The 24,348-nt window shown below is 40.2% G+C and overlaps 2 protein-coding genes across 2 annotated transcripts; both read right to left on the reverse strand.

Annotated features, from left to right (window-relative positions):
* Positions 1-412: 412 nt before the first annotated feature.
* Positions 413-8,832, reverse strand: LOC145443139 (uncharacterized). The gene is made up of 8 exons (XM_080321135.1): positions 8,709-8,832; positions 7,268-7,411; positions 6,772-6,889; positions 4,804-4,934; positions 2,515-2,658; positions 1,934-2,051; positions 1,147-1,256; positions 413-704 (listed from the first exon to the last, which is right to left on the reverse strand). Exons 2-8 carry the CDS (start codon positions 7,299-7,301, stop codon positions 481-483), a joined length of 879 nt encoding a protein of 292 aa, XP_080177261.1. The 5' UTR covers positions 7,302-7,411; positions 8,709-8,832; the 3' UTR covers positions 413-480.
* Positions 8,833-11,449: 2,617 nt separating this feature from the next.
* Positions 11,450-22,858, reverse strand: LOC145433723 (uncharacterized). The gene is made up of 15 exons (XM_080310921.1): positions 22,213-22,858; positions 21,131-21,162; positions 20,952-21,057; positions 20,170-20,253; positions 19,208-19,317; positions 18,152-18,295; positions 16,907-17,297; positions 15,858-15,889; positions 15,677-15,785; positions 14,909-14,992; positions 14,387-14,499; positions 13,974-14,117; positions 12,838-12,970; positions 11,688-11,719; positions 11,450-11,615 (listed from the first exon to the last, which is right to left on the reverse strand). The coding sequence occupies exons 1-15, from the start codon at positions 22,224-22,226 to the stop codon at positions 11,506-11,508; spliced, it is 1,638 nt and encodes a 545-aa protein (XP_080167047.1). The 5' UTR covers positions 22,227-22,858; the 3' UTR covers positions 11,450-11,505.
* Positions 22,859-24,348: the final 1,490 nt, after the last annotated feature.

Here is a 24,348-nt window from a genome sequence, read left to right on the forward strand (position 1 = left end):
TCTGCCATCAGCAAACATCTGCTGGATAATCCAATTTGTGCGAATAATTATCGAGACGACAGATTTCGCATCGTTGGAAGGGGATGTTCACACTTTTATTTGTGTGCCTTGGAGTCGACTTTTATCAAAATACACCAACCAAAACTCTGTCAACAAAAGGGGTTCGTGTACCACTCAAAAAACAGTACATTGAACGCTGTCCCATTCGAAATTTCATGCTGGTGACGTCATATTTTGTGATACGATTGTTGATATACAACGTTCTTTCCAATTCTCTACTAGTTGCTGACGATTACCCCTGACGAGTGTCAGCTGAAAATATTCGGGTTCATTTCAATATGAATATACTATTCAATCTAATTTGGAAAAAATCGTGCAATAATAAATCTAATCTAATTCGGTAAAACTGTGTAGCTCTAATTCTAATTCAAATCTCATTCGAAAAACCGTATATCCCTAATTCGAATCCTAATATATCATTTAAAACGGAAGATTTTCTAGTTTTCCAAGTCTGGTCTCAGAAGCAATTTGGCTGTTGACCAGCAAAATCTCATACTGACCTTCATATCCATATTCAGGTGCCGAGGGTGGCTTTGGCGCAGCCCCGTTCCCACCAGATGATGGCGAGACGGGCCTTTTCCCGCTTTCAATATCTCGACTGGAAGAGCCCCTTGGTGGGGATCCTGGAATGCGGTTGCTGGAATCTGAATAGGGCATTACTTCTGATGATTCGAGTCGAGTACTGGAATTATACGATCCTTGTCACTGAGACAGAATTTAGCAACAAAAATCATACTTTTCATAATATAGTGAAATCCTTGATACCTATTTTCAGGTTGGTTTCAATGCTCTGACCAGATTCGGGTTCATTTCAATATGAATACACCATTCGATTGTATTTCGAAGTTCTGTACCTCCATGAAGCTCTTGAGATTTTAATATGTATTTTCGAAATAGGTGCAACACTAGCTATTGATTGAGTCAAGTCTGATTGAATTTTATCGCTCATGTTCCCAGCTATAGGACTACCAATAACGCTGAATTTGCCATGCTCATCGGTCAACTACACTGTGCATGTGAGCATGATGACAGGAGCTGCATATCTATCGTTAGGTTGGTTATCTATACTCCTACAGTTAGACTTACCTTTTGAAAGCTGTTGAACCGTGGGTTCTGCCGCCGAGGTAAGAGAGTCCAATAAGGTGTGCACACGTTTCGTTTTCTCTTCCTGGGGCCGTTCGGTCTCCTCACACCTGCTACTAACAGAATGACTTGTGGCGATTTTCGAGATAAATTCAGTTACCGTAACACATATATATCACAGCATATTTCGCAAGCATGTTTCATAATTTGAGGTGATGCAAACAAACATATCACAACCAGGCGTGTATCCAACAGAGAAAAAAGGGGCCTTTCGAGAACAGGATGTTATAAATTATATCGGATTTATCGGGCTAAATATAAGCACAAACGCCTCTACTGCGGAATCAGATAATCTCGCACACAATAAATACACTACAGGCATATACATAACCCAGTCAATGTTGTAGCGGGAGACCTTATAATTTCGCATTCAAATAAGTAGCAACCTTAACTTGATACCATACAACAGAAGCAGTTTCACAAATGGTAATGTATCCCGTAGCACACCCACCGAACCCAGTTGAATTATCATGATATAGCACCACTGTGGTTATCGTAGATAACAGCAGAAAGAGAAACACAGAGATAATTTGACCCTAATTACCAAATGCGAAGCAGCGCGATAAAGTTATAACACAAAGATCTTGCCATTTTACGTTCAATTAAGAAAATGATTTTCGTTTCCGTATCAAATCAGATTTCACAAATTAAAATGTTCAATGCGGAATCTGTTATGTATTTATAAAATTGACCATGAATTAGCTCGGCTGTTGGAATAACAACTGCCCACCTTGCTGATGTTCTGGTACTGGGGCCTGCCAAATCCTGCTGTTCTCTCACCGCCCCGGCAAAGGGGCTGCGTCCATCATCTCCATCGGAAAGAGTTTTCAGCAAAGGATGCAAGAGAGCTGTATAGTGGAAAAAAGAGAGAGAGTTTCATTAAACCAGTCAAGCTTGGTGTGCAAGATGTTAATCAATTTCATGTTGATTTGCTATGGTTGCTGCGGTATTTCATTCATATTTACGTATTAACTAATTCTAATGTAATTTGGAAAAATTGTGTAGCTGTAATTCTAATACTAATCTAATTTGAAGAAAAATGTATGTCTCTAATTCTAATTTAATTTAGAAAAACAGTGTAACTCCAATTTCTAATACTTATCTAATTTGGAAAAAAATTGTGTGATTCTAATTCTAATCTCATTTGGAAGAGCTGTGTGGCTCTAATTCTATTCCAATTCGAACAAAAAAGTGTGTATCTTTAATTCTAATTGTAATTCAAATCCATTTCGTGAAACTGAAGATTTTCTAGTTTTCCAAGTCTGGTCTCAAAAGCAATTTGGCTGTTGACCAGCGTAATCTTATACTGACCTTCATGTCCATGTTCAAGTGTCGAATGAGGCTCTGGCGCAGCCTCGCTCCCTCCAGATGATGGCGAGACGGGCCTTTTCCCGCGTCTAATACCTTGCCTGGAACAACCCCTTCGCGGCGATCGTGGAATGCGGTTACTGGAATCTGAATGGAGTGTTTATTCTGATGATTCGAGCCGAGTAATGAAAATATACGATCCTTCACTAAGAGTGAATTTATCAACGAGAATAATAGTTTTCATAATAAAGTGGAATCCTTGAAACCTCGGTAGTTCGTAACACAGCGTATGATACACGTCGTACAAATCCATGCAAGTAGAGAAAACGACATTTCTCTGAAGTCATGATCAACCCGCAGAATTATCACCAAACTTGAACAAACTATCGGTACCAATCTTTGGAATGATCCTCATGTTCAGACTTTGAGAGCTTTTTAAGGTTGGTTTCAATCATTGGCCAGTGTTGGGATCAAGTCACTACCTTCGAGTCACGAGTCATTTCGAGTCATTGCACATTTTGACTCGAGCCAAGTCACTTGAATTTTGGAGGTGACTCGAGTCAAGTCGAGTCGAGTCAAGTCAAGCCACGAGTCAAGTCACAATTCAAGTCAAGTTGCCTTTTCGAAGTATGAGGCATGCTTACGTCAATGCATTTTGCTAGCTGTCTGAAATACAGATTGAGTGGTTATTGATGCTGGATCTATGAACAAATATAGAGTGAAATAGAAACGCAAGAAGGCGCTTTATTACTCACATATACGTAGAAATGCTTAACTACGTAAGTATAATTGCATACCCTCTGATTATTATAGTTACCAGCCAAAATAGAGAATAGAGAGACGAGTTGATAAGATGCAATACATTGCCCATTTACAAATTGATATGATACAATTCCAGTCTGCGTCGATGGTTGCTGGATGTGTAAATTATATTGGAATTCAATTTCAATAAAACAGGAGGCTTGGTTAAGTTAGGAACAGAGAACAGAAGTACACATTTGCTATTTAATTACTTTACTATACTAGTTTACGGCAACGTTAGCTGTAAGCTTTGATCACTTCGTTTGTGATCAATTTATTTGTGAGGGAACAATGGAGGCTCAGTAAAACGCACGATCATTGAATGATTGGTCGCTCTCATGGGTTACACCATCTTTTCGCGTATAATCCGAACGTATGCAAGATACAATGATTATTATCAACATCGATTGCTTGATGACTCGAAATTGACTCGTGAATTTTGCTCCGAGTCTCGAGTCAATCCACATTTCTGATACGCCGAGTCAAGTCAAGTCAAGTCATTTTAGCAAAGTGACTCGAGTCAAGTCAAGTCATACAAAAAAGGTGACTCGAGTCTGACTCGAGTCATCCCAACACTGTCATTGGCCAGATTTTAATATGTATTTTTGAAATAAATACAATACTAGCTTTCGATTAAGTCAACCTTGATTAAATTGTAGCGCTCGCGTTGCCAGCAATAGGACTACCGTAACTTTCCAAGTATAGTACGCCCCCATGGATAATGCGCATACTTAAAATGACATGCAAATTCTGGAAAAAAGCCTGCACCCATGTATAGTACACACACTGCATTCACAGTACATGAATAGTTGTGTTTTGGTATACGATGTTATTGTGTTGGTGGTGTCACTGTTCAACAATCATGACGTAACGATCGCTGATCATTCAACAGTTAGCGGCATGGTCTCTAAATGATAGTAGATAGCAGATAAAGCCTGCGATAGTTCAGACCAGCGACAAGACATCTTGCGCACGAGGCCTATTACAGATGCGATTGCTCAGTCCTACGTTTATCTCGTGCGCACCAGGAATGTTGGAGATGCGATAAATTAGCGAGGATTGCTGAGCAGGTAAGGAGCAATCAATGACCTAATTTCACTCGCGTACAAACGGCTAACCAACTTAACAGGAGATCACACGCTGTTGTGCAGTGCAGACGCTTCTCAGTAATTGGCAGCGCGTAACACTGATAATACGAATTACTGGGCACGATTGCTGAATGTGATGCGCGATTAATACGAACATGAGGAAAGGCGTGATTTCAAGTGTTATTTCGAGGGAGATTTTTTTAATGCTTGTTGCACCCGTGCACCCTCGATTTTAGGACTAAAAATCTGTAAAATTTTGTGCATTATACAGAGAAAATTTCGGTACTAATAATGCTGATTTTGCCCAGCTCAGCAGTCAACCGCATTGTACATGTGAGCGTGACGACAGGAGCCACTTATCCATCTTTATGTTGATAATCTATACTCCTACAGTTAGACTCACTTCTCGAAACCTGTTCTGCTGGCGGGAGAAAACTGTTTTGGTGCCGCTCTTGTGCTGCAGAGAGAAGAGAGTCCAATAAGGCCTGCAAAGGTTTCGTTATCCCTCCCATAGATGGTACAGTTTCCTCACACCTGCCATTTACAAAAAGTGACTTGTAGCAATTTTCCAAAATAAATTTCGTTACTGTAACACAGGGGTGGGCAAACTTTCGAGCTCGCGGGCCGCATTCAACATTTGAATCCATTCGCGGGCCGCACTATATAAAATTAGGATTATAAACTAAAACGCAGTATTGGTATTTGATTATATAGTGAGGACATGTATACTTATTTAAAACAATCCAAACATTGCTTTGATGATATCGTACACGCGTCAGAAACAGTGACGAGATTTCATAGGCTGGTCGACCTCAATAACCAATTTGTTAAAACTATAGAGATGGAAGACGGTTGTCCTGATTCTTAGATCAGGATTGAATTTTATATCTGTGAAGAGAGATCTGTTCATAGATTGACTAATTCCACTTTTGGTTCAGTTCGAGGAAATACAATGCTGACAGCATTCGTAACCATGTTAGCTTCAAACACGCTTCTACCATATGTGTGGATAAAACATGAATACCATAATTTTACGCATACAGAGAACGAATCTACCAAAGACATGCGCGAATCGTTTTTTTATAAGCACATCACTGAAATATTTAAAACTGGAGTGGTCAATCTGAAATCACACTCGGAATCCGAATTATGTCAATCTCGATTAGGACTTCTGTGATGAGTAGAAGCTGCAACCTTTTAAACTGCGTGGGACTTGAGATCGGGCTGTAACGCCAGAAATTAAACATAAAAAATAATATAGGAAGCATTTACAATGGAACATGTGGTTCTCAAACTTTTCAAGACCTCCTCTTATGATGGTAAAAGATTCCGCGCTCCCCTAATAGCGTCATATCACAAAATGAAACCAGGATGCTAGCAATCCTAATTCCTAACTGGTAGTTTGATGGCATGGAAGGTTACGACTGTGGATGAGAAATTTGTGAATATGAAATTTAGACTAAATACAGAGCAATAAATCTGAATGAGATGTTTATTTTTTAGTTGATCTCAGCTATGCGCCTCCCTTCAGATGCTTTCACGCCCCCAAGGAGGTGCGCCGCCGCCAGTTTGAGATCCACTGCCTTAGAATTATCATGGTGAAATATACCAAGCAAAAGTTAAATCAAGTCCCTGCAATGATGCGATTTTTAATACGCATTTGATCAATATTTTTAATAAGTTTCTTTAGACTCTCGCGGGCCGCACAGAACGGTGTGGAGGGCCGCATGCGGCCCGCGGGCCGTAGTTTACCCACCCCTGCTGTAACACATATTTCGCAGCATATTTCACAAGCATGTTTTGTACTTTGAGGTTATACAGAACAACATACCACCACCAGGCGCGTAGTAAAGGGAGAAAAATAGGGGGTGTTTTGATACAGGATTTTTTAAATTATATCGGATTTATCGGGCTAAATATATGCACAAACGCCTCTACTGCAGGAACCAGATAATCTCGCACATATCAACTCCGCCAATGTTGTAGCCGGAGACGTTATGATTTCGCATTCAAATAAGAAGGGGCCTTGACTTGATTTCATACAACAGAACCCGATTTTTCAATCTTTTTTATTCCGGCCCGTAGCACACCCACGGAACCCAGTTGTATCATTAAGATAAAGCACAACTTAGGTAAGCGAAGATAACAGCAAAAACAGAAACGAAGACATAATTTGTCCTTGATTACCAAAAGAGAAGCAGCCCGATCAAGTTACAACACAAAGATCTTGCCATTTTTCGGTCAAACAAGAACATGATTCCAATTCCGCATCAAATCAGATTTCACAAATAAAATGTTCAATGAGGAATCTGTTATGTACTGATAAAATCTAAGATGAATTAGTTCGTTTGTTGGAATACCAACTGCCTACCTTGCTGATGTTCTGGCACTCGGACCTGCCAAATCCTCCTGTTCTCTCATCGCCGCGGCAAAGAGACTGCTTTCCTCATCTCCATAGAAAAGAGTTTTCAGCCAAGGTAGCAAGACAACTGTATAGTGGGAAATAGAGAGAGAGTTTCATTAAACCAGCCAAGCTTGGTGTCACGACGTTAATCAATTTCATGTTTGATTTGCGATGGGCTGAACTTGATTTTTGCTGCTAATTCTTTCTCATTCGCAATTTCATTCATATTTGCGAATTAACTAATTCTAATCTAATTTGGAAAAATTGTGTAGCAGTAATTCTAATCCTAATCTGATTTGGAAGAAATGTGTAGCTCTAATTCCATTCCGATTCGATCAAAAAAGTGTGTATCTTTATTTCTAATTGTAATTCAAATCCATTTAGTGAAACTGAGGATTTTCTAGTTTTCCAAGTCTGGTCTCAGAAGCAATTTGGCTGCTGACCAGCGTAATCATATACTGACCGTCACATCCATATTCAAGTACCCAGGGAGGCATTGGCTCATCCCCGCTCCCACCAAATGATGGAGAGACGGGCCTTTTCCCGCATGTAGTACCTGGCCTTGAACAACCACTTTGCGGCAATCCTGGAATGCGGTCACTGGAATCTGAATGGAGTATGATTCGAGTCGAGTAATGAAATTATACGATCCATGTCACTAAGGGTGAATTTATCAACGTGAATTATAGTTTTCATAATAAAGTGGAATCCTTGAAACCCCGGTAGTTCGTAACACAGCTACGATAAACGACGTACAATTCCATGCAAGTAGTGGAAACGACACCTCTCTGAAGTCATGATCAACCCACTGAATTATCACCAAACTTGAACAAACTATCGCTACAATTCTTTGGAACGATCCTCATGTTCAGACTTTGAGGGCTATTTTAAGGTTGGTTTCAATGCATTGGCCAGTTTTTAATATGTATTTTTGAAATAAGCACAACACTAGCTTTCGATTAAGTTAAGTTAGATTGAATTTTAGTGCTCGCGTTGCCAGCTATAGGACTACCGTAACTTTTCAAGTATAGTACACCACCATGTATAATACGCATACTTAAAATGACAAGCACATTCTGGAAAAAAGCCTGCACCCATGTATAGTACATACACTGCTTTCGCAGTACATGAATAGTTGTGTTTGGTATTCGAAATCATTCTGTTTGGTGTCACTGTGGAACAATCATGGCGTAACGATCTCTGATCATTATACAATTCACGGCATTGTCTCTAAACGATAGTAGATAGCAGATAAAGCATGGGAGGCCTGCGATAGTTCAGGCCAGCAACAAGACATCTTGCGCAAGAGGTCTATTACAGATGCGATTGCTCAGGCCACAGGTTATGTCGTGCGCACAAGGAATGTTGAAGACGCGTCTGTAGTGTTCAGGCCAGCGACGACATCTTGCGCACTTGGCATGCTGTATATGCGAATGTTCAGGCCTGTCGGTGATGCGATAAAGTAGCAAGGATTGTCGAGCAGGTATGCAGTAATCAATAACCAAATTTCGCTCTCGTACAAACGGCAAACCAACTTAACAGGAGATCGCATGCTGTTGCGCAGTGCAGACGCTTCTCACTAATTGGCAGAGCGCAACACTGATAATACAAATTACTGGGCAAGATGGCTTAATGTGATGCGCGATTAAAACAAACATGAGGAAAGGCGTGATTTCGAGTGTTATTTCGAGGGAAGTTTTTTTAATGCTCGGTGCACCCGTGCACCCCCGATTTTAGGACAAAAGATCAGTAAAATTTTGTGCATAATACATGGAAAATTTCTGTACTAATAATGCTGATTTTGCCTAGCTCAGCAGTTACCTGCATTGTGCATGTGAGCGTGACGACAGGAGCCGCTTATCTATCGTTAGGTTGGTAATCTATACTCCTACAGTTAGACTCACTTTTCGAAACCTGTTGGGCCGTGGGTTTTGCTGTTGGGAGAAGATAGTCCAATAACTTCTTCGTGAATTTCGCTGTCTCTTCCTCAGATGGTACGGTCTCCTCACACCTGCTACCAACAGAAAATGACTATTAGAAATTTTCCAAAACAAATTTAGTTACTGAACACATATATTTCGTAGCATATTTCACAAGCATGTTTCGTACTTTGAGGTTATACAAACAACATACCACCACCAGGCGCGTGGCAAACGGACAAAATAGGAGGTGTTTCGATAACAGGATGTTCTACATTATATCGGATTTATCGGGCTAAATATATGCACAAACGCCTCTACTGCAGGAATCAGATAATCTCGCACATATCAACTCCGCAAATGTCGTAGCAGGAGACGTTATGATTTCGCATTCAAATAAGTAGTGACCTTAACTTGATATCATACAACAGAACCCGATGTTTTATTCTTTTTTATTTCGGCCCGTAGCACACCCACGGAACCCAGTTGTATCATTAAGATATAGCACAATTATGGTAAGCGAAAATAAAAGCAGAAAGAGAAACAAAGACATCATTTGTCCTCGATTACCAAAAGAGAAGCAGCGCGATCAAATTACAAAACAAAGATGTTGCCATTTTACATTCAAACAAGAACATGATCTCGAGTCCGTATCATATCAGATTTCACAAGTTAAAATGATCAATGCGGAATCTGTTATGTATGGATAAAATCTACGACGAATTAGCTTGGTTGTTGTAATAACGACTGCCCACCTTGCTGATCTTCTGGCACTCGGGCCTGCCAAATCCTGTTCTCTTACCGCCGCGGCAAAGGGACTGCGTAAAGGAATATCAATTTCTCACTAGTACTCGAAAATACCGATGGACAATGTTGGATGATGAAGACAATCAATTCTAAGGATTCAAGTCGAGTAGGGAGAGATTATTTCTATGAGGGGGAATTTGGGCTCAAACTTAGGTCAATGGCGACCACGAGATGAAAAAGGTCGGGAACCACTGGGCTAGAGTATATTCTGCCGATTAGGAGTTTTATTTCTGAATTAAAAGCAGTGGATTACATTGTCAGCATATGCTCCTGATTGGCAATGTTTATATGGAGCTTGGTACATTTGACTCTCTGCATGGTTTCTATATCTTATAAATTTAATGAATTATGCTTACTCTTTACCAGGGTTGTTACCAAGTCACAAGATTCTGAGTCACAAGTAAACCTCACTTTTATAGTTTTGACTTGAGTCAAGTCGAGTCATTTTCAATTCACCACCGAGTGAATTCGAGTCCAAGTGAGTCCGAGTCCAAGACATTGTGTTGACTGCTCAGTTTCCTGTTAGTCTTGCCACAGACACTGTTAATAACTCTGTTTGGTGATATCGAATAGTTTGCATTCATAATATACTAAATTTCCTCACTTTTAGCAGTTTTTGGTCGCATTTACAAGTACAAGTACCAATAGCCGAAATCCAATTAGCGTGATTACTAGGGCGGTTTTTTTTTACCTAAAAAAAAGAAAATTTTGACCTAAAAAATCAAAATTTGGACTTTTTTTGACCTAAAAAAAATGAATTTTGACCAAATTTTGACCTAACGTATGCAAATTAGGTGTTTTCCCAAATAATGTCAAAATTGTACCAGTTATCTACATTTCCGGTTGTAACTGGCTGTCCCAACGAAGTAGTTTGGCCTGAAAAAACGTTTTTGGCTTAGAAACAGGCGACTTTGTACATATAAAAAACAATATTTTACCGAAATCTGGCTCTATGAAGAATTCCAGTGGTTGCAATACGTATTATGGCGGAAATAATTTAGAAAAATTGTAGTACAACGAGAGATACTTTCCTATATTCTTGTGTAAAAAGTGCATGTCCTTACTTGCCAAGGACGTTCAACAGCAGCAGTTGGCTGACAACACTCAAGTTGTGCAATGTGCATACACTACTGGTGACGCAATATGTTGCTTCATTCTGACAATGTTGTCTATTACAATTTTTCATCATGTGCTTCTCAATATAAGAATGATGCCCCAGTTAGGATATTGCGGTACGTTGACCATTGACCGTTGATGATTCAGTATGAGCAGACAATGCGCCGTGTACAACAGTAGGCCTATAAAGTAGACTACAAGCTGTAAAATATCAAATGATACGTTCACAGACACTGCAAAATCTATGATACAAACGAAATAAAGACGTCAAAAAAATTTTGACTTTATGAACAATTTTGACAAATTTTGACCTAACGCTACAATTTTGACAAAATTTTGACAAATTTTGACATGTCAAAAAAAAACCGCCCCAGTGATTACTTTACTTTTCTTCGAAATTATAATGAAACGTCGGTCTTGGCCGTTAGAGTCTCGAGTCATATGACTTTGTACGAGTCATGCGCAATGACTCGAGTCCAAGTTGAGTCAATACACAAATTGACTCGAGGTGAATCATTTCCGTATTTTGAGAAAATGACTCGAGTCAAGTCGAGTCATCAGAAATCGTGACTTAAACGGGACTCATGTCATGACATGACTTGAGTCTTTACAACCCTTTATCAAGTACAACAATTTGATTCCATATTTCTTAATGAGAGTTTTCTCGTGCCGGGCATGCATTGCTACAATAGGAAATCACATTTGAAATATTTGTGTGCAATGTGAATATGCAAGGATGGACAATTTCTGTTTCAAACGTTGCGCAAGTAGATACATGCCATAGTTGGGGTAGATCTTATTTAGGCGTTGAATATTGCCGATACGAACGAACTCAAGCAGAAATTTTTCCAAAACTCCTTCACCTGGGAAGAAATGTCTCTCTTGGTTCAACAAAACCTGGTAGTAGGTTAGCCATAGAATACGAGTCGTTGTTCGACACCTCACTCTCGCTTGAGGAAATCCAGTCACCTGAAAAAACACTCATGTGCTATCCATCCGCCCAAGATTAGAAAAGGGAGACCAACGTCAAGTCATACACACCTTCCCCCTCGCATTCCTTGAGTTCCTGGACCCTGTTTGTGAATAGGCAGGTTGAAAACAAACTAATGAGAATGTAATGACACCTCATGGGTGCTGGATACTACCAATAGACAGTGCTGGATGATGATGCCAACAATATGAGTCATCGAACATGAATCGAGAAATTATTCTAACGATTCGAGTCAAGTATGACTTGATGCTTATTTCAAGTACTTAAACTATATGCTCATTCCCAGCAAGAGTTATTTTGTCACGAGCCTTCTCAAGCTAGATTGGTCGTATTGAAGCATACGAAACTAACGTTGGTGGAACAGAGGTATCTGTGAAGTCGTGAATGACTCAGCATTTTCACCAAGTGCAATTGAATAGCAGGTGAAACGATGAGCGGGCGACCAAAAATCCAAGAATATTCGGAGCACTAAATCTTCGTTTACTGGAGTCGGGGGAGAACCCGTCCTAATAGTTTGTCGCAAGCAGGCCGCCGTGAAGTATAACTTAAGTCGGTATTATGGCAAAAACACAAAGACAGACGCTCGGCTAAGGGAGGGCGCGTTTCGGAGGAAGAGTGCGTTTCGGAGGCACTGCTAGTTTCCATCAACGATAAAGTCTATTTAACCAGGCTGTACACTGCTCGAGAGGCAGCGACCAAGACAGGCTTTGTAGTATCCTAACCATATTTTTACTATCCTAATAAAAAATAGTCTCAGCGGGTTAACAAAGATTTTAAAATGTATCATGTTCGCCATTGTTTTGAATTATGACGGCCAATAAATATTATTTTTGATAATTAACCGACACTTTCTCATCGTCAAATACCAATACATCCACTGAGTACCATGTATTAACAATGTAATTCACTCCTTCCAATTTAGAAATACAATTAAAACAACGTAGGATATAGTTAAAAAATTTTGATTCGCTCCACCAACGTATTTTCTGCTTTCATTTGGCCCGCGGGGAAAATAATTACCCACCCCTGACATATTGAATGTCTCGGCTCATATGACTTGGTCGGGTAAATACACAAAGTGAATCAAGTCGAGTTACGTGATTTTTCATGTATAACAAAATGACTCGAGTCGAGTAAAAAAAATTGCAACACGAGTCATTATAACACAGGGCCAAACTTATTTACCGGGCACAACCTTACCTGGACGACATAATCTTGGGAGTCGACTTTGACTTGAGCGTCGACTTCAACTTAGGCATCAACTTTGACTTGGGAGTCGACTCGGACTTGGCCTTCCCAGCAGGTCTTGTAGTTGGCTCCTGTGATCTGTGATCTGTCATTGATTTTGCAACTGAAGTTTAGTGTCAAATATTTCCAATACTATATGTCCGCGAAATTTTGAAGAGCGTCAACAAGAATATTCCTCTCGCTCTGAGAAATTCAATTCCAAACCGCCATCGCGTTACTTATACCGTACAGTCATAGTAGTTATTGTGACGAATAAAATAGCCATGCTGGCATAGTGCCTTGTAGCCTGCGAACAACCTGTAGTCAGAACAGCACCATAGAAAAAGACATAGTTAACACATGTTCTCCACCACATCAAGAAAAAAGAGGAAGATTGCTTCAAATATGTCCAAAGAAAATATAGTAGGGAATGAAGTGAAAAGATATTTCACAACAGAGCTTGAGATCATGGAATTTCGCTACTGCTCTCCGTCTCCATCAAAAAGAGATTTCAGCAAAGGATGCACGAGAACTGTATAGCGCGAAAGAGAGAGAGAGAGAGAGTTTCATTAAACGAGCCAAGTTTGGTGTACAGACATTAATCATTCTAATGCTTGATTTGTTGAGCTGAACTTGAATTTTGCTGTTAATTTTTTCTCATTCGGAATTTCATTTAAGATTTGCGCATTAACTAATTCTAATCTGATTTGAAAAAAAAACATGTAGCTCTGCAAATTCTAATACTAATCTAATTTGAAAAATTGTGTAGCTGTAATTCTAATTCTGAAGTAATTTGGAAAAAAATATGTAGCTCTAATTCTAGTACAAATCTAATTTGGAAATAATTGTGCCATTCTAAATCTAATGTAATTTGGTAAACCTGTGTAGCTATTCTTCTAATACTAATCTAATTTGAAAAGAAATTGTGTATTTTTAAGTATAATCTAATTCGGAAATACTGTGTAGCGCTAATTCTAATTCGAAAAAAAACTGTATATCTCTAATTCTAATATTAATCGTAATCCATCCCGTATAACAAAAGATTTTATAGCTTGCAAGTCTGGTCTTAGAAGCAATTTGGCTGTTGACTGGCGTAATCTAATACTGACCTTCATATCCATTTTCAGGTGCCGAGGGTGGCTTTGGCGCAGCCCCGCTCCCACCAGATGATGGCGAGACGGGCCTTTTCCCGCTTTCAATATCTTGACTGGAAGAGCCCCTTGGTGGCGATCCTGGAATGCGGCTGCTGGAATCTGAATAGGGCATTAATTATGATGATTCAAGTCAAGTACTGAAATCATACGCTACTTGTCACTAAGAGTGAATTTATCAACGAGGTCATAGTTTTCATAGTACAGTGAAATCCTTGAAACCTAATTTGCGGTTGGTTTCAATGCACAGGCAAGATTTGGGTTATGAACAGCAGGGGCCCGAAAACTGATCCCTGAGCACGTGAGCATGAGGACAGGAGCTGCATATCTATCCTCGGGTTTGTAACCTATGGTCCCATAGTTGGACTCACTTTTTGAAAGCTGTTGAGCCGTGGGTTCTGCTGCCGAGGGAAGAGAGTCCAATAAGGGGTGCAGACGTTTCGTTTTCTCACCCTCAGGTCGTACGGTCTCCTCACACCTGCTACTAACAAAAAATGACTAGTGGCGATCTTCAATAATAAATTCAGTTACTGTAACACATATATAACACAGCATATTTCGCCAGCATGTTTCATATTTTGAGGTGAGGCAAGCAAACACACCACAACAACGCGCGTAGCCAACGGAGAAAAAAAAGGGCCGTTACGAAAACATGTTATAAATTATATTGGATTTATTGGGCAAAATATATGTACAAATGCCCCCACTGGAAGAATCAGATAATCTCGACATAATAACAACACTATACGCCTATACAATTTTACGTTAAAATAAGAACTTGATCTTGGGTCATTATCAAATCAGATTTCGCAAATTAAAATGTTCTATGTTCTGTTATGCATTTATAAAATTGACGACGAATTAGATTGGTTGTTGGAATAACGACTGCCCACCTTGCGGGTGTTCTGGTACTCGGTCCTGCCAAATCCTGCTGTTCTCTTCCTGCCGCGGCAAAGGGACTGCATGCTTTCTTTTTGCTGTTTGTTGATTGCAGGTTAAAATCGAACCAACCAGAAACGTTAGGGAAAATATACTCCTAACTAGTACTCAAAACCACCATTGGATGACGCTGGATAATGAATACAATCATTCGGGTACTCGAATCAGAATCGAGTAATAATTCTAAAGATTGAAGCCGAGTAGAGAGGGGAAATTTAGGCTCCATTCTCGGCCAATGGGTTCACAAGATAAAAAAAAGGCTGGTAACCACTGGGTAAGAGTATATTTTACGAAATGGGAGTTTTATTTCTAAATTGAAAGCAGTGAATTACATTGTTAACACATGCTCCTAACTGGAAATGTTTATATGGGGCTTGGTACGATAGCTACAGGTTTCATGATGACATGATATATTAGTCTCTCTGCATTGTGTCTATATCTTATAACTTAGACATTATGCTTACTCTTTACCAAGTACACCAATTTTATTCTAATATTTCTTAATGAGATTTTTCTGGTGCCAGGCATGAATTGCTACAATACGAAATCACATTTACACAATGTGTGTGCAATGTGAATAAGCAAGGTCGTACAATATCATCCCGCTCTGTTTCGAACTTTGCACAAGTAGAATATGCCCTTCTTGGGGTAGATTTTATTTAGGCGTTGAATATTGCCGATACGAACGAACTCAAGCAGAAATTTTTCAAAAACTCTTTCACCTGGGAGGAAATTTCTTTTTTAGTTGACGCGCGCCTCCTGGTAGTAGCTTACCCATAGAATACGAGTCGTGACTCGACACATCACTGCAGGTGGAGGAAATCTCGTCACCTGAAAAAAAAAACATGTGCTAACCATCGGCCCAAGATCAGAGAAGAGAGAGCAACGTCAAGTCATACGCACCTTCCCTCTCGTTTTCCTTGGGTTCCTGGACCCTGTTTGTAAATAGGCAGGTTAAAATCGAACTAATAAAAATGTAAAGACGCCTCACTGGTACTCGAAACTACCAATGGACAGTGTTGGATGATGATGCCAATGATACGAACACTCGAGTCTGAATCGAAAAATTATGTTAATGATTCGAGTCAAGTACGACTTGATGAATATTGCAAGTACTTAAACTATATGCTCATTCCCAGCAAGAGTTAGTTCGACTCGGGCCTTCTCAAGTTAGATTGGTCGTATTGAAGCATACAAAACTAACGTTGGTGGAACAGAGATATCTGGGAAGTCGTAAATGACTCAGCATTTTCACCAAGTGTAATTGAACAGGTGATGAAACGATGAGCGGACGGGTGGCTGAAATTCCAAGAATATTAGGCGCACTAATTCTTCGTTTATTGGAGTCGAAGGAGAACCCGTCTTATCAGTTTGTCGCGAGCAGGTCGCCGTGGAGTATAATTTAAGTCGGTATTATGGCAAAAAGACAAAGACAGACACTCGGCTAAGGGAGGGCGCGTTTCGGAAGCACTGCTACTTTCCATCAACAATAAAGTCTATTTCACCAGGCTGTAGACTGCTCCAGAGGCAGCAACCAAGACAAGCTTTGTAGTATCTTCAATACATTTTTCATTATCCTAATAAAAAATCGTATCAGCGGGTTGAAAAAGCGTTCAAAATGTATCATGTGGTGTGGACCATTGTTTTGAATTATGACTGCGATAATTAATCAACACTTCCTCGTTGTCAAATACCAACAGATCCACAGGCCACCATGTATGTAACTCACTGCTTTCCATTTAGAAATACAAATGAAACAGGATATAGGCCCACCAACGTATTTTCTGCGATCATTTGGCCCGCGGGGATAATAATCGCCCACTCCTGCCATATTGAATGTCATATGACTTGGTCGGGTTAATACACAAATTGACTCAAGTCAAGTCAAAGAAAAATTGCAACTAGAGTCATTAGAACCCAGGGCGAAACTTATTTACAGAGCACAAGCTCACCTGGACGACTTGGTCTTTGGCGTCGACTTTGGCGTCGACATGGCCTTTGGCGTCGACTTTGACGTCAACTTGGTCTTTGGTGTCGACTTTGGCGTCGACTGTGACGTCAACTTGGTCTTCGGCATCGACTTTGACGTCAACCTGGCCTTGGGTGTCGACTTCGACGTCAGCTTGGTCTTTAGTGTCGACTTTGACGTTAACTTGGTCTTCGGCATCGACTTGGACGTCAACTTGGCCTTGGACGTCGACTTGGACGTCAACTTGGCCTTGGACGTCGACTTTGACGTCAACTTGGCCTTGGACGTCGACTTTGACGTCAACTTGGCCTTGGGCGTCGACTTTGACCTGGCCTTCCCAGCAGGTCTTGTAGTTGGCTCCCGTGATCTGTGATCTGCTGTTGAATTCGCAACTGAATTTTGGTGTCAAATATTTCCAATGCTATATGTCTGGGACATTTTGCAGGACGTCATACATCATACAGTCATAGTAGTTATTGAGACGAATAAAATACCCATGCAGGCATAGGAGCTTGTAGCCTGTGAACAATTTCTAGTTATAATCACCAACAGAACGGCACTACTGAAGAAAAAGCCTTAGTTAACACAGGTCTTTTCACACATGCTCTCAACTACATCAAGAAAAAAGAGGAAGATTGCTTCAGATCTATCTAAAGAAAATATATTAGGGAATGAAGTGGAAAGATATTTCTCAGCAGAGCTTGAGAACACAAAATGTGATGTTTTGAGTTACTGGAACTCAGCTCAAGAACTCGCAAGTGCGCGTGCAACATCACCTCCATCGGAAAGAGTTTTCAGACAAGGATGCGAGAGAACTGTATGGTGGGAAAAAGAGAGAGAGTTTCATTAAATCAGCCAAGCTTGGTGTACAGAAGTTGATCGTTCTCATGCTTGATTTGCTATGGGCTGAACTTGAATTTTGCTGCTAAGTCTTTCTCATTCGGAATTTCAATCAAAATATGCGAATAAACTAATTCTTATCTACTTCGTAAAAAATTGTGCAATTCTAATTCTAATCTGATTTGGTAAAACTGTGTAGCTCTTATTCTAATACTAATCTAATTTGGAAAAAATGTGTATTTTTAATTCTAAATGAAATTTGGCAAAACCGCATATCTCTAATTCTAATTGTAATTCTAATCCATTTCGTTAAGTTGAAGATTTTCTAGTTTTCCAATTCTGATCTCAGAAGCAATTTGGCTGCAGACCAGCGTAATCTCATACTGACCTTCATATCCATATTCAGGTGCCGAGGGACGCTTTGGCGCAGGCCCACTTCTACCAGGTGATGGCGAGACGGGCCTTTTCCCGTGTCTAGTACCTTGCCTGGAAGAGCCCCTTGGTGGCAATCCTGGAATGCGATTGCTGGAATCTGAATAGAGTATTAGTTCTGATGATTCGAGTCGAGTACTGAAATTATATGATCCTTGTCACTAAAGACTGGGTCACATTCTCGTAAAATCGTACCTCGTACGATTCTCACTCTCTCACTAAATTGGCCAAAACGAGAGATTACGTCATCGCTGAACGAAAAGTGAGAATAAAGGTAACGCATGTTGTCGCTGCCAAGCGTCAGCCGAGCCTCTTGCGACCCCTTATTGCAGCTATCAATTCTCACAATTTAGCTCGGCAAGTCCACAATACGCTCGTACGAATCGCTCTCTCCATGTAAGGTCTGTGTAAGGTCCGCGTAAAAAACGAGAGAGAGGAGGCTCTTTACGCCGAGCAAATGAGAGAAGAGAAGAGAAAGGAGAGAAACTAAAGAAATGCTTTACGCGCCCTATACGCCATACGATTTTACGTACGTGACTGATGCTTAAGAGTGAATTTATCAACGAGAATTATAGTTATCCTAATCGAGTGATATCCTTGAAACCTCGATCGGTCATAACACAGCTTACGATAAACGTCGTACAACTCCATGCAAGTAGCGGAAACGACACCTCTCTGAAGTCATGATTAACCCACAGCATTATCACCAAACTTGAACAAACTACCGGCACCAGTCTTTGCAACGATCCTGATGTTCAGATTTTGAGGGCTATTTTGAGGTTGGTTCCAATAAACTGGCCTGATTTTATTATATATTTTTAAAGTACGACACTAGCTTGCGATGAAGTCAAGTTTGATTGAATTTTAGCGCTCGGGTTGCCCGCTATAGGACTGCCAATAACACCAATTTTGCCCGGCCCAGCAGTCGACCTCATTGTGTATGTTAGCTTGACGACAGGAGCTGCATATCTATCCTTAGGTTGGTAATTAATACTCCTACAGTTGGACTTACTTTTTGAAAGCTGCTGAGCAGTGGGTTTTGCTGCCGACGAATGAGAGTCCAATAAGGTCTGCAGACACTTCGTTTTCTCTTCCTTAGACCGCACGGTCTCCTCACACCTGCTACTAACAAAAAATGACTTGTAGCGATATTCGAAAATGAATTCAGTTACTGTAACACATATATATCAAATCATATTTCGCAAGCATGTTTCATACAGAGAAATAAAAGGGGGCGTTTCGCGAACAGGATGTTATAAATTATATCAGATTTGTAAGGCTAAATATATGTACAAATGCCTCTACTGCAAGAATCACACAATCTCGCACATAATAACAACACCATACATAACCCCGCCAATGTCGTAGCAGGAGACCTTATGATTTCGCATTCAAATAAGTAGCAACCTCAACTTGATACCATACAACAGGACCAGTTTCACACATGGTAATGCATCCCGTCAGAATATGTTATACCCGACGTTTCAATCTTTTTATATTTCAGCCCATAGCCATAGCACACCCTAAGAAACCAGTTGTATTGTTAAGATATAGGCAATTCCTAATTAGCTGGTTCGTGGTACAGAACTTGAATATAGCTATCAATACAACATCCATTGTAAGAAGTGTGCAGCTAACTCTTGAAAAGAGGCACCCGAAAATTCTACGAGTTCAATGAATATTCTTTTATGATGGATGTTGTATTGAAAGCCATGATATAGGCCTAGCACCACTTTGATAAGCAAAGATAACAGCAGAAAGAGAAACCAAGGTATAATTTGTTCTTGATTACCAAAAGCATAGCAGCGCGATCAATTTACAACACAAAGATCTTGCCATTTTACGTTCAAAGAAGAACATGATCTCGAGTCATTATCATATCAGATTTCACAAATTAAAATGTTCTATGTGCAATCAGTTATGTATTTATAAAATTCACGAATTAGCTCGGTTGTTGGAATAACAACTGCCCACCTTGCTGATCTTCTGGTACTCGGTCCTGCCAAATCCTGTTGTTTTCTTACCGCCACGGCAAAGGGACTGCGTGTTCTCTTTTTGCTGTTTGTTGATTACAGATTAAAATCAAACCAACCAGAAACGTTAAGGAAAATAAACTCCTCACTAGTACTCAAACGCAACGTTGGATGGCGCTGGATGATGAATACAATCATTCGAGTAATCGAATCAGAATCGAGAAATAATGCTAAAGATTGAAGCCGAGTAGAGAGAGATGATTTCAACGAGGGGAAATTTAGGCTCCAATCTCGGTCAATGGGTGTACGAGTTAAAAAAGGTTGGTAACCACTGGGTTTGAATATATTTTACAAAATGGCAGTTTTATTCCTAAATTGAAAGCTATGGATTACATTGTTAACATATGATGCTGACTAGAAATGTTTATATGAGGCTTGGTATACGATAGCTACAGGTTTCATGATGACATGATACATTTGTCTCTCTGCTTTGCGTCTATATCTTATCATGTAGACAAATTATGTTTACTCTTTACCATGTACAACACATGTATTCTAATACTCCTCAATGAGATTTTTCTCGTGCCAGGCATGAATTGCTACTATAGGAAATCACATTCAAACTATGTGTGTGAAATGTGAATATGCAAGGATCAAGAATTCCATCCCGGTTTGTTCCAAACTTTGCACAAGTAGAATATGCCATTGTTGGGGTAGATTTTATTTAGGCGTCAAATATAACCAATACGAACTCAAGCAAAAATTTTTCAAAAACTCTTTCACCTGGGAAATTTCTTTTTTGGTTGGACCACACTTCCTGGTAGTCGGTTACCCATAGAATACGAGTGGTCACTTGACACCCCACTGCAGGTGGATGAAATCTCGTCACCTGAAAAAGACGCGCATGTTCTATCCATCCGCCCAAGATCAGAGAAGATAGAGCAACGTCAAGTCATACATACCTTCCCCCTCGCTTTCCTTGGGTTCCTGGACCCTGTTTGTAAATAGGCCGGTTAAAATCGAACTAATGAAAATGTAAAGACGCCTCACTGGTACTCAAAATTACTAATGGACAGTGCTGGATGATGGTTACAATGATACAAGCAATCCAACCTGAATCGAGTAATGACTCTAATTATTCGAGTCAAGTATTACGATATGATTATTTCAAGTACGGTACTCAAACTATATGCTCATTGCCAGAATGAGTTATTTGTACACAAGCATTGTCAAGCTAGATTGGTCGTAATGAAGCATATGAAACTCACTAACAACAGAGATATCTTTGAAGTCTCGACTGACTCAGTATTTTCATCAAGTGCAATTGAAGAGGCATGTTCAAGAGAATCACAGTTTCAATACTATTTTTGCCGTAGATGCCTTGTATTACAAAAATACAAAACTTGGTAGAAATGAGATATCTGTTGTTATCGATCCAACGAATTTTCACAAGTTTAACGAAAAAAAGACACAAAGTACGGTAATCTTTAATGTATTTTTATTTTATTTATACAACCATAAAGTCAATTAAAGAGACTGAAACAAAAGTCACGCATCACAAATCGCTGTGCGAACAAGTGCCAATTCTAGATGCTATACTCGCTGGATCTGAAAACAGACTTCCGCTTATAATTCTATCACATGAAGTAGAACATAATGCTGGTTATCTACTTCAAATCTAATTTGTGACATTTCCCTATACTCATATTCCTTCCAGGAGCAGTGCATGATGTGCATGTGCCGCTGGACAAGGAAGATGGATATTTAGCTTTGTATTAGGCTTTCTAAATCTCGCATCGCCCTTCCAAGCTATGCCGGTAATGCTGAGCGACAAGCGGGGCAGTCATCGATACAACTGTTAATAATCAAGCCTTTAGTCTAACCCGGGCGGGGATGGAGCCCGCCGACCTGCGATCAAGAAGCCGGACGCTCCGCCATGATGCTATCAAGAACATCACAGCAAATATCAAATGACAAGTGCTTTCTAGTTGGTCGAAAACCCAAATTCTTTTTCAAATGTGCAACTAGAAATAGAGCTACTCACTTTTGAAAATCCATATCCAAAGTATTCACTTTTTGAAATCTGAAGTTCGAGCTATAATCGCTGAATTCGAGAAGCAGACGTGACTCGCGTTCGTGAGTTAAAATTTCTGCGACGCCGCGCTTTTTCAAGCCTATTTATATACGAAGGCTCCTAGAGCGACACCTACTGGAATTTGTTGAAGTTTGGTGCATTTTTGTGATTTAAATTCACTTTAAAATGTGCATAATTTTCATATCACAGCAAACAACATATTCATACACCCTATTTTATTCCACTCAATGCATTTCGAATGACTTTCATCAGGACCAAACGTTAGTAATCAACTATTCAACTTCGAAATATCCGAATTGTGTTGCGCTTGTGACGTAACAAAGACCGACACAGTTTCTCGAGCGGCAATAACAATTCACACTTCCGGTATGCAGGATGTCTTACATCCGCTCTACCTGTGGATGTGGTATAACGTTGAGTTAGACACACTTGACTACGAAATAGCCGAATAAGCACACAACACGAATAAAATATTACCGTGTTGCAGTTTAATAATGGTGGATTCGATAATCTTTAAAGCTAGGGCTGCAGTTCAAACGCATTGTGCTGTACTGATTACGTAAGTGTAAATTATATTCCGCTCATGTCCCCGGAATCGCTCAATCAGCCAGATATCGGTCCGCAACGGGATTTTGAGCGGCTCGCAGACGATTTCCGGTTTTACATGATACTGTGGCACGCGGGTCTACTACTCTACATACATTTGCGAGCATACATTTCCGGCCATGAACATTAACAAGATAAATCTGCGGTACAATCTAATTTATGTTCACGTGCAGGATTTACCACGTCCTACACGCAGGCAAAGCTCAAAGAACTATAGTTGAAAACTTTGATCGACCACAGATGTCTCATCGACTTCAACAACTATCAAAGTATAGGCTACATAACGTTAATAAATTCATTTACGATTTATTCCTTGTATAGGTGGCATTGCCGAAGCCAGGAGGGGCCAAAAGGGCCATGGGCTCTCCACAATTTTTCGGACTTTTTCGTAAATTAATATAACGCGAAAGATGTTTTAGCAGATGTATTCAACTTGAAATTTTTCCACGCGCTTTGCGCGATATATAATTTGTATAGTTATTTGATTGTTTACTACTCGTCTCTCGATAAATCAAAATAAATAATAGGCCTAAATAAACATACGCCTGATGTACAGAATTGAATGTGACTGTGTGCTGCCTGCGTTTGCGGAACTATTAGGCACCAGATTTTCGGCGCCAAAAAGACACCTAATGCAGATAGGTTTAGCTAACACGAAGTGCGATCCCAGAAAGATCGCCGGCGATAGAACCTTATTGGTCGAAGATCGCGCATACGGCCCAGTCTTTGCAACCTGAGTCCCAAGCGTACCAATGCGACGAGCTGAGGCAATAAATATTGCGCCCGTGAATAAATGCAAATTTAGAATCGTGCGAATCCCACCATGGACATTTCTCTTTTACTAGGTTGCGGTACGTGTGAGCGATCCTTTAAGTGGCGACAACTTTCTCCGGAGCCGACCGGAGGTCACTAAATAACGGCATGCTTCAACCAAATAAGTACAAGTGGCCCGCCGATACGCTCACGTTCCCGACACTCGTGAATAGTCTTATCGTGTGGTATGAACATATAGCTCAATAGGAATCATTGCGTGCCTTCTAAATGTTTGAAGACACCGCCTTTATCAGCTCCACCAGTAAATCTTATATTGATAAGGTATATATGCAGGACCAACAGAGTCGCACTCAAAACCCCCAATAGGGGGAGGGGGCTTGAATGGAGGTCCGAAATTACGTTCATACCATCCCTAGAAAATATCTTAGTTACACCGGGGCCTACGATATTCGGTATCGTTTCGTATCGTAGGCCCCGGTTACGCAAATAAATCATTGAAATATCTATGGTCGCACTGCTGTGTCACTTCTGACCCAACAGGTCCCCGGACTTGAAAGAAACTCTACTCGTAATTTATTGATAATAAACTAAATTCCAACGTCCAGGTTTACAATTGAACATCTCATTAGATCACTCACAGCGCATACACAGGGATAACGCCAGATTACGACTAAAGCAAGTGTCAAGTTTTATCGTCGTTAGCGC

The sequence above is a fragment of the Botryllus schlosseri genome, chromosome 1, assembly GCF_051294905.1.
Source record: "Botryllus schlosseri isolate E-star chromosome 1, Bs_hap1, whole genome shotgun sequence".
In the NCBI taxonomy this organism is placed as follows: Eukaryota; Metazoa; Chordata; class Ascidiacea; order Stolidobranchia; family Styelidae; genus Botryllus; species Botryllus schlosseri.